A 10,877-nucleotide genomic window follows, 5' to 3' on the forward strand; every position below is an offset into this window, starting at 1 on the left:
TTGACAAGCATACCCACCACATGATGTTTGTAACTGCAATCAGAGCCAGGGAAAAAAGCAGAGATCTCAGTAACTGACCTGGTTGCTGAGAGATTAGCTTACAGTAATCATGCGCTCTTAAAAATTGTTTCTCAGATACATTATTTTACAACTAATATTGCCTCCAGAGCTGAATAAATCTACAGAGAGAGAGAGAGAGGAAAAACCCTACAGTCAGCTCACCAAATCTACAGGTTCCATATCCATGGATTCAATCAATGGAGGACTGAAAATATTAAAAAAAAAAATCCAGAAAGTTCTAAAAAGCAAAACTTGAATTTGTCTCATTCCAGCAACTGACAACTACTTACATAGCATTTATATTGCATTTACAACTCATTTCATAGCATTTACTTTGTAATGGTAAGCTATATATAGTAAATTATTATAAGCAATCAAGAGATGATTTAAAGTATACAGGAAGAAGTTCATAGATTATATGCAAATACTATTCCATTTCATATAAGGGACTTCAGCATTCTTGGATTTTGCTATCCACGGGGGTCCTGGAACCAATCCCCTGGAGATACTGAGGAATGATTGTACTTGGTCCTGCTTTACATGGAAATATCACGACTTGGACTGATTTCAGCAACCAAAACTAGGCAGGAGTTTTAGAACCTAAGTAAAAATTCTTCACATTGCTTTTTAGCCTGTAAAAGATTGCACTATTTGAAGGTAATCTACTCCTGGAGACTTCCTCTGCTATCTTCCCCTATCTGCCCCTGCAATCAGGTTATATTCTGGTGCCTGGTTAAAATAAATGTTTCATTTTTGGAATTCTTTGAGTTTCTAAGTAAGATGATTGCATCGATCAGCATGCCCGTCTTTTCTTTGTATTTTCCTTTTATTGTTTGCTTTTAAAGATAAACAGATGATATCTCTGGATCTTCACATGAGGAAGGAATATATGAATTAGTAATCCTTTTCACCAACTGTTGGAAGGAGTCCAGATCCCAGCCCAAGTGAAACCGAGTTAATATGTTGCTTGAAAAAATATGTCAGACTTTTGTTATTTTACTCTTTTAAAAGGTTAATAAGTTGTAGAGATTAAACGGCCAACATTAGCTTGTACCTTATTATTACCTTATTATAACATTAATGTCTTCAGTTGTGAAATACAATCCATCAGACATCAGGGGCTGGTGTCTAGTGAAAAGTTTAACAAGCTGGCCTGAGGGCCAAGCAGGTTTTACTAGTGTACTTAGGTGTACATGTTTTATGCAAAGGGTGGAGTCTCAGTTAAAATGACTGCAGTTTGCAGCTTCTCAGAAAATTAACTCAGTGGAAATTCAGATCTTTTATGGACACTTCTTTTTTTTTCCTTCCCTTCAAACATAAACTAGCATTAGCCAAAATGCAGTGTCTTGAGGAAATATGTAAGTTAGGTATAAAGATTTTATTACTAACTCTTGGCAATTTAGTAATTAGGGTGTGCCAGAGCTAAGTGCATCTCTTGTGACTAAACGGCTTATTGGCCACATGTAATTAAAAGCTGCCTGTATCATTAGAAGATATTGGCTGGGCTTGGGTGGATCCCAATAAGCACTTTGGGAGGGGAACATAGGGAATGAAGGCATAGTCAAACACCATAAAATATTTTAACACAGGTTTTATCTAGAATGTTTGAATCACCCTATTTTAGAGGTGTAAGGGCACATTAAATACAACCTTCTCATTTTACTGGTTAGGGAAATTGGGGTCCAGAGAGAATATGTGTTTATATTAGTCACACAACTATATGGTGGCAAAATCAAGAGTACAGAATGGTCTTCTGACTCCACGGCAAGTTCCCTTGTATGATCATGCACTACTACCCTTGTTCCTAACCATCTGTCTGCCCTCGCTTCAGTGACAGGCCACACTGTAATTATTCCCATGAACATGCATGCTTTCCCAGAGGTCACCAGATAACCATCCAAATGGCCTTTAGGTTTTGTTTGTTTATTTGTTTGTTGTTAAATTTTTATTTTATGTTGGAGCATAATTGATTAACAATGTTGTGTTAGTTTCAAGTGTACAGCAAAGTGAGTCAGTTTATACATATACAGTATCTATTCTTTTTCAAATTCCTTTCCCATTTAAGTTATTACAGAATACTGAGCAGAGTTCCCTGTGCTATATGGTAGGACCTTGTTGGTTATCTATTTTAAATAGAGTAGTATGTACTCTAGTTTTCATACAGGAGAGTTGAAGGACTATTCACTTAAAAAATGCATTGGTTTTGCATATTAAAGACATGGGCATAAATGGCTTTTCTAGAATTGTTTTTTGGTTCCATGTTCTCTTGCAGGATGGCAAAATGGTTAGAGGCCTCTAAGGAATGAGACACAGGGAGAGACCTCCACGTGATCACACACAGACGTTTTAAAATCAACACATTGCCTCTAAAAGTCTTGTTCGTTGACATTCCCTCCTGTTTGGGCAGTGATCACAAAAACCATGATCTTAGCAGCTTATTTGAGAACATGTTGCATTGCCATTTCTTACAAGGAAATAATGGCAAATATCTGCAAATTTTCAGGTATAGAATAAATTTACTAAACAGGTCTTGATGGCATGAAATGTTGTTTTGCAACCACTGGAAACAAGAGATCTTCAGGGCTTGGGGCTCTGGAGTTGAGGTATGCTTATGCTCTTGATAGAACATGGATTACATTGGAATCAAAAGAATGAAATAGTATCCTGTATTTAGATTAGAGATGAAGGATTAGGGCTGCTTTTGTGTTTGGTTTAACTGTCATCACCTAAAAATCCTAAATAACATAAAATCCTTGTTTCAGTGTGTGCTTCCCAGGAGTACTTCTCCCAGGAATTGTGTATATGAGTTTCCCTTCCATCGTTTACCTGTGGTTGAGGCTTCACCTTCACTGCACCTTCACCTTCAGGTTGTTTAAGATCTTTTCAGACTAATGAGTTCATGCTTCTTCAGGAATAAACAGAAACGACTTCCTTAAAAGCCACCACAACTCTTTCTGTCAAATAGACCTGTCAGACCAGGTCAGTGGAATACTTGTGCTTTTATATTATGTTTTTATTAATATTTTATAACAGCACTAGATTTTACCTGAAAGCAACAAGAAATGTAGATGTTCTATGCCTCAGGCTGGATTGTACTGTTATGTTTAACATCTCCATTACCTATATTTCAAGAGAGACAAGAAAAAAAGGAAAAAAAATATTCTAGCTAAATTCTTTCTATCAAGTTTTCTAAGTTATGGAGATGCCATATTTATTTTTATTATCATGTCCAAGTGTTAGACAGATAATTAAAGCAGAGCAAGTGGTAAATACGTATTTTCAAAAGCACTAGAACTATGACTTCGAGATATATACGCAAGTTCAAGAACCACGATAAAAAAAATATATGTATATGTACATACACGTAACAAGCACACATATTTATTCACAATTACTCATAAAGTTGGCATAGTTATTGCTTTTATCTAGTCCCAGGATAATTGTTAAAGAAGCCATTAGCTTTAGTAGAAAATCAAACTTTATTTGAGACCCACATTTATAAATTTGCGGGAGATGGATTTCTGGGAGTCAGATGTTGTCCACCATGGCAAGGAGGCCCAGAACAGGAGGAGATTGGTTTCCAGTTTGAGGGTCTCTCTAGTTTATTGGGATACCCAGGTTAATGATTCTCATATTGGGGTAGGAAGGGTTTTTTTTGGGGGGGGGGAAGAAAGGATTATACTATCCTCTTCCGTTTCCTTCTCTTTCTTTCCCTATTCTTTCCCATTTCTTCTTTTTTCCACCCTCCCCCCACCATTTCTATCCCGCCCCGCTCCCTCTCCCTCCTTCTCTCTCTCTCTCTTCTCTACTGACTCCCCTCTAATCCTCCCTCCTCTCTCCATCCCTGTCTCCCTCACCCTCTTCTTTCATTGTTGATGGAGGTAATATATGCTGTGTGTTCCAAGCCAGAAATAAGAGCTTTATTGACTCAAGTTAAGTCTTCTTTTTTTTATTATGTAATTTGAAATGATCACTTTTTCAAAAATATTTATTTATTTATTTATTTATTTATTTATTTATTTATTTATGGCTATGTTGGATCTTAGTTGCAGCACGCAGGATCTTTCATCCTTCATTGCAGTGTACGCTCTTCTCTCTAGTTGCAGCGCTCAGGTTCTCTAGTTGGGGCATGTGGGCTCCAGAGCACGTGGGCTCCATAGTTGTGGCACATGGGCTTAGTTGCCCTATGGCACATGGCACGTGGGATCTTACTTCCCTGACCAGAGATCAAACCTGCATCCTCTGCATTTGAAGGCGGATTCTTAATAACTGGACCACCAGGGAAGTCCCAAGTTAAGTCTTTTTCTTTGAAAAAATTGTTTATTCTCAGCCTACAGTATTATTTCCCTCAAATTTATACAAGATCAGGAGCACAAGTTCTAAGTTCTATATGGTTCTATCCAAAGATTTTACTTCTGTCTGGGATCAAAGTTTTAAATATTTTTCTTCTGTAGGTATAACACCATTTGATCCATTTCCATATACTGTCTCACTCTGTGTTGCAGAATGTAGATTCTATACAGAATATAGCCTGTAGTGTTGGTGAATTTGAGCATCTTTTTTCTTCTTAACATGATAATGTTGCTGCCATTTGTTGTGCACCATTCCCAGGCACTGTATCAGGGCGTTTTATATACTATCTCACTTAATTCTCAGAAAGTCCCTCATTTTATAGAGGCTCAAAGGATTAAGGCGCAGCTTAAGCTATACAACTTGTGAGTGGCAGATTCAGGATTAAAATTCAAGTTCTTCTGCAAATCACTCTGCTACACCCATGATATGTGAATCATGGTGTCACACACAGTAAAAAGCACTTAGTATCTCTCTTTGAGTCTGTAGGCTGAAAAGTGACTCATGATTCACATAGCACCCAGTTCTTGTAGTACAAAGAAGAGATACAATGTGTTCCCCGATCCAAGAGAACAGAGTTCAAAAAAGTCTACTACTTATTAAAGATGACTGAGAACACATGCAGGTTGATAAGAAAGAGCAGATTCTGTGTTAGTATAATTTGTAATCCTCTATTCTCAGTGTCCACACCCCAGATGAGAAATGTTTCACAGTAAAAAGTAATGATGACAATAGTAATTATTTTTATCATAATTACTTTTGAAAGAAAGGATTCTGGACTTAAAATCTTTATTCTTTCTTTTTGAAAAGAATAATTCTGGATTTAGAATATTGTTTAGATAAAGAAACTTTAACATCATTCTTTTAAATAACAGTATCTAAATGTAAATTTGGAAGTCACATATATATTTGTTAATTAAGAGAATTACTTGTTTTTTTGAATTTTTGAAATTTATCTTTTTTATTTTTTTATATAGCAGGTTCTTATTAGTTATCTATTTTATACATATTAGTGTATATATGTCAATCCCAATCTCCCAATTCATCACACCACCATCCCCCCTGCCACTTTCCCCCCTTGGTGTTGATACCTTTGTTCTCTACATCTGTGTCTCTGTTTCTGCCCTGCAAATTACTTTGTATTTTTGAATAATATTCCCTTTAAGTATGTGAGAACCTGGAATGAGGGCAGTCAACAATAGTGTCATCTACAGTTTTCAGGACTCCAGACAACAAGGCACAGAAAACAAAGGTATGATCTGAGCTTCTGTTTTCTTTTGATCTGTCAGTGACCTGACTATAGATCGACAGCTCTGTGATTTACTAAATCTCAACTGTCAGTCACATTAAAATAACAGACAAAAAGAACAAGCACAGGGAGTGTAGAGAGTAGCTGAAGAAATAATTTCATTAGGTCTGAGACAACATCTGATCAAGGATTCACTTTCTTTCTGATTCACTTCTGAAGTGAATCTCAGAACTGTGATTTCAGCAGGCACTGGTGTAGGTGGAAATTTTAGCATGGAGAGTACAGTGTTGGTGCTTATGAATAATTATAGAGTTACATGGTTTTGAAATAGTCTTTCGTGATATTGGGAATGACAACATCATTAATTGAACCATCAGGTGAGCTCGCTATTCATCAAGGGCCTCCTGGAAGATCAGATCCATTTTCCTAAAGTGAATCATGGGTAGCACACTAACTGTATACTGAGAACTCTGACAGGCATTTTGACCAGAACTCAAAGAAAAAGACACAATTAAGAAACTCAGTGGACAAAGTTTTAAAAATCTATCAATGTTTGCACTGGGCTTAGAAATTATGGAGATTTATTTCTTATCCATCAGAAAATAAGATACATGAAAGAAGGATTCCAAAAGATACTGGCTAAAAATTATAGTTTTAAGATAGCAGACAGAAACAAACATGAAGATCATACAGTTATGAATATAGCATACCTTTGATAGCATACCAATTGTAGTAGCTTTATTAACTCATCAAAACTTTATTATAAAGTAAATTGTTAGTCATCTAAATATAAACTTTTAAGAATATGAATTAAAACAGAAACTTTAATCAGCCTTTAAGTAGATTGCGTGTTAAGTAAATTTCGGGGTAGAGTTTTGTTTGATTTATAGCCCTTAGGATAGTAGATGTACAGGTGAATTTGTTGTATTCCTTTCTCTGCTTTGTATAAAGGAAGGAGATAAGATAAGCGTAAAGACTTGAATGCTTATATTTAGATTGATAAAATTTTTACAGCTGTAAAAAGTAATATTCTAAACCTATAGCTATTTTTTTAATAAAAAATAAATGGTCTCCTTTTATTTGAGAGGCAGAAAGTGTTGGTCAGCTATGCAGTGAAAAGTATGGGAAAAGAAGTGATTCATTTGGTATTTATAAGTACAAATATAAAAAGACCTCTGCTGGGTTCTACAAATTAGCTGCCATTGGAGTTATGGACACAGTGCATAATTTATTAATCATATTTTTTGGCTAACTGAAATTGAACAGGACAGACATATGAATCTTCACATTCTATGATGTTCTAGAAGGCAATGTGCTACAGAGGACTGATGCCTGTTTCGCTTTCCTATTCAACATTTTTATTGAATAGCAGCATAGAAGAGGTTGTTGATTATACACTCTACAAAGTCAGAGGGTGGGATCAACTTTATTTCTCAGTACTGTCTTTTTATTTTGCTTTTAATTTTTTAAATTACTTACGGAATCAAAGCAGAACTGTTTAGTCGAAAAATCATTCTGAGAATCACCAACTACCATTCCTAAAACTCCTGTAAGGCTAGAACAACTTAGATTGTGTTTTTCTAGCATTTTTATTCTATTCATACGTATATAGATAGATTGATAACGTAGAGAAGTATTTGTTGATACATGTGTGGTTATACATGAAATATGTCACACTTTATGTGGACCTATTAAGTAGAAAAGTACAGAGATTTCTCATTTGCCCCCTAACCACCCCGCACACACTCATGCTTTATTTTTAATGCCTTTATGAGATCTATATCAGGAGCTTTTGACTTTGCTGTAGTCGATATTTACAAATCTTTTATTTTGTAACTATTGCTTATTTGTTTATCTTTAATTAAGGAAGTATTTCCTCTCCAATATGTTTAATCTAATTTCCTGTATTTTCTCCCATTTTTTTCTCATGGGGGAGCTTATGTTTGCTTTTCTTAGGGCAAAGTAAGCTATACCTTTTTTTCAAATGTATCTCTTACCCCCATTCTTTTTTTCCCCTCTCATTGTATTCTCATATCCTAGTCTCCTCACAGTTCAAGCATTATTCCAATGCCAGTTCTTCCACCAAATATGCTTTCATTCTTCCATTTAGAGTCCTTCCTCTGATTTATTTTATATTGTACTTAAAATGGTTGAGGCAGTATTATGTTTGTTTCAGTATATGACTTCTCTGAATAGTTCTTGAGAGCAGGATCTATAAATCTTGATATCCCCAAAGAGTCTCATTCAACACCTCAAAGAATAGGTTTTCTATTAAAGTTTGTAAAGAGAAAGAATGTGTGCTTAGTCTAGACAACTGAATACTCAGCTGGGACATAGTAATTATTTTCAAATACTTGAACACCTGTCCTATGTTAAAGGAGTTAAACTGGCCCTACATGGTTAATGGATGGTTGCTAAGGACAATTAGATTTTTCTCAATATAAAGAAGAAATTTTCAACAAATAGAATTCTCTGAAAATAGAATGAACTCACAAAGGAGTGATTTGACTGTCCCCAAACATGTTCACACAGGAGCAATACATTAATATTCTTTCTATAAGCCTTTTCTATACATACTAGGCCTCCTGAATGAATAAATAAAATGGTAGCCCCATTCGTACACTTCATGAGTTTTAATCTTATTCATTGACTATTGATATTGATGATCCTTCCCCATCTTTCCACTCTCCAGTTACACCCATCTCCAGGGGCCATTTTATTTGACTTTAAATATAATTTGCTTTTTATATACAAAAAAGTTTTAGGATGGATTTTTTTTTTCTTTTTCACCGAGATGGATGATTTTATTTTCAATTTTTAGAAAGCGTTTTTGGAGTTAAATCACTTCTCAGAGTTCAAGATTAAATTTATTCCAAAGTCCAAATCTTATCGACAAAATTAAATACACATATTTTCAGGGAAATATACATACATTTAATATTTTAGATAATTTTTGTTAAATTGATTTATTTTATAATTTCTCCCCAAATTTCCCTATGTAAATATCAATCACAGACACTCTAAGAGAAATACCACTTAATGTGTTAAAAATAGAACAATACAAAACAAATAAAAGTACTGGGAATTCATAGTCTATTTTCTTTATATTTTTAATTAAGCTACAAACTAAGCAGCAGGAAATTACTGTTTCAAAAATATTATGCATTTGCCCAGAACACTGACAAAACTTTAGTGAATATGAAATAAAGCAAAATGAAAATCATTATTTCCCAATAGAAATTTGCTTATTAACTATGTACCAGGATTGTTTTGGCAATCAGAAAGCAATAAAGCAACAGGGGAGAATTTTAGCAGAATCGTGAACATAGATTATTACTACTCATGAAGCATCTATGAGAGTATTTTGTCATTCTTTCAACAATGTTTGTGTTTCTGCTACTTCTGAGGCTCTCTCCTAGGCATTGAGAACAAAAGCCAAGTGCCAGCCAATCCAATGTGTTATGTCTTCTTTGGAAGAGAATATTTGCTGAAAGTCTTCTGATTTTGAACTCTAGTTGGACATTTCTGCTTGCACATCCTTATTCAGGCAGTAGGGGAAGCATGAAATAGCTCAACTCAGAATGTTTAAGATGATGTTATCTCATAGCTTATTAGCAAGATGCTAGTTAGGCAATCGGCAAAACTATTGATAAAAAGCAGAACAATCTTGAAAGAATGTGCTGGAATCACCAGTCAGACCAAGGAGACTTTATCAGGAAAGGTCGGGGATAGTTGCATTGGCAGATAAGCGACAGTGACAGCCCAAATAAGAAAGCTGTATTGCATTGTATTTCATATGGAATCTCTTCAGTGTGTCTGTCATATTCAATGTCAGAAACAATAATGCTACCTTCAGGATCTGCCTTCAACACAAAGGGCATTAAGAAAGCAACAGAAAAAAGCTAGCAGGTGATAATGGTTATTGTTAACAAGTCCTGGAGTTATATTTACGGTTAATGGAACACGATTCTTAAGATATATGAAGTAATTCAGCAGAATATTTGAAAGGGTGACAGCGCAGTAGAATCTGCCCCATTGGACAATTTCTAACAGCTATAAATGCAGTAAGTTGATCAATAGCAATTTAGAGATCTGCAGCCACTACATAAATACCTCGCAGGAGGAAAGGTACTTGGTATACAGCTCAGAGACCAGAAGTTTCTTGAAAAATAGCTTAGTGGTTGGCAGCTCCTGGGCCAATAATACAGGTATTGGCAATTTCTTATTAAATAGCTTTGGGATTGGCAGCTGTTGGTAATATAACATGATGGTGGGAAGCCACTGTGTATGAAGCCAAGATTTTTGTAGCTTCTATACCCCAAACTACCCAGTCTGTAGCTGTTTAGGGGCCAGAAACTCTTGGATAAACAGTTAAGTTGCCCAAAGCGTTTGAAGCCATTGCTGAGGCTTTGGAAGGCTTTGGATGTACATAGCTGGGTGTGCAGCAATCGGATACATACCCCTTGGTCTGAGTGCACGGGTTGCAGCTGGGGCTGGGTCCCGTGTTGGTGGTTTCACAGGCACTGCATATTTTGCCCACTGTTGGAGAGTTGGAGGACACAGATGAGTTTGATTGGTCACAACTTGTGGTGCAGCTCTTGGTCTCACAGTTGGGAGATTCACAGCTTGGTGCTTCATCATGGGTTTCTTGGCAGTTATCCAGGAGCCAGAGATTTCCTTGGTAGCTACTGGGTAAGGCAAGCCCAAAGGTAGGGCTTACATCACTGGAGCAAAGAGCAACAGAAATATAGCAGTGAGTTCTGTAGGATGTGCCACTGCAATTCCCAGGATAGCCCAGAAGAGACATGGAGCCTGAGTGCATGCTCAGTGATGGCCGTGAGGGTATGGTGAGCCTGTGGCTTGATGACCTTTTATATCTTCCCTGGTGATTTTCTGCATCCTCTCCAGACTGTCTTCCTTCTCACTGCCTGGGATAATAATAACATAGCAACATTTCATTAGTGTGTTGTTTAGCTACAGCTGCTGATGTCTTCACACTCATATAAAAATAAGTTTATTTTGATTCTTCAGAGTATCTATAATCACCATTTTGACCATCACCCATCACTCATCATCTGTAGACCATAGTTTTGGTGAATTGTGATTTCAATGTTAATAGGTAAACTCTCATCTGTCGATCAGTGGTAAACAAGGGATCATGTGTCTATGGGCTTCTGTAGCATGGTTGTCAAAATGTTAATAAGAATCCACGTAAAAC

General features: G+C 36.1%; 1 protein-coding gene across 1 annotated transcript; it reads right to left on the reverse strand.

Moving 5' to 3' along the window:
• Positions 1-9,732: 9,732 nt before the first annotated feature.
• LOC118894097 (keratin-associated protein 24-1) lies at positions 9,733-10,481 on the reverse strand. The gene is given in 2 exon segments (XM_036849775.1): positions 9,733-10,088; positions 10,091-10,481. Coding segments are annotated over 2 exon segments (747 nt in total).
• Positions 10,482-10,877: the final 396 nt, after the last annotated feature.

The sequence above is a fragment of the Balaenoptera musculus genome, chromosome 4 (genome assembly GCF_009873245.2).
Source record: "Balaenoptera musculus isolate JJ_BM4_2016_0621 chromosome 4, mBalMus1.pri.v3, whole genome shotgun sequence".
Classification (NCBI taxonomy): domain Eukaryota; kingdom Metazoa; phylum Chordata; class Mammalia; order Artiodactyla; family Balaenopteridae; genus Balaenoptera; species Balaenoptera musculus.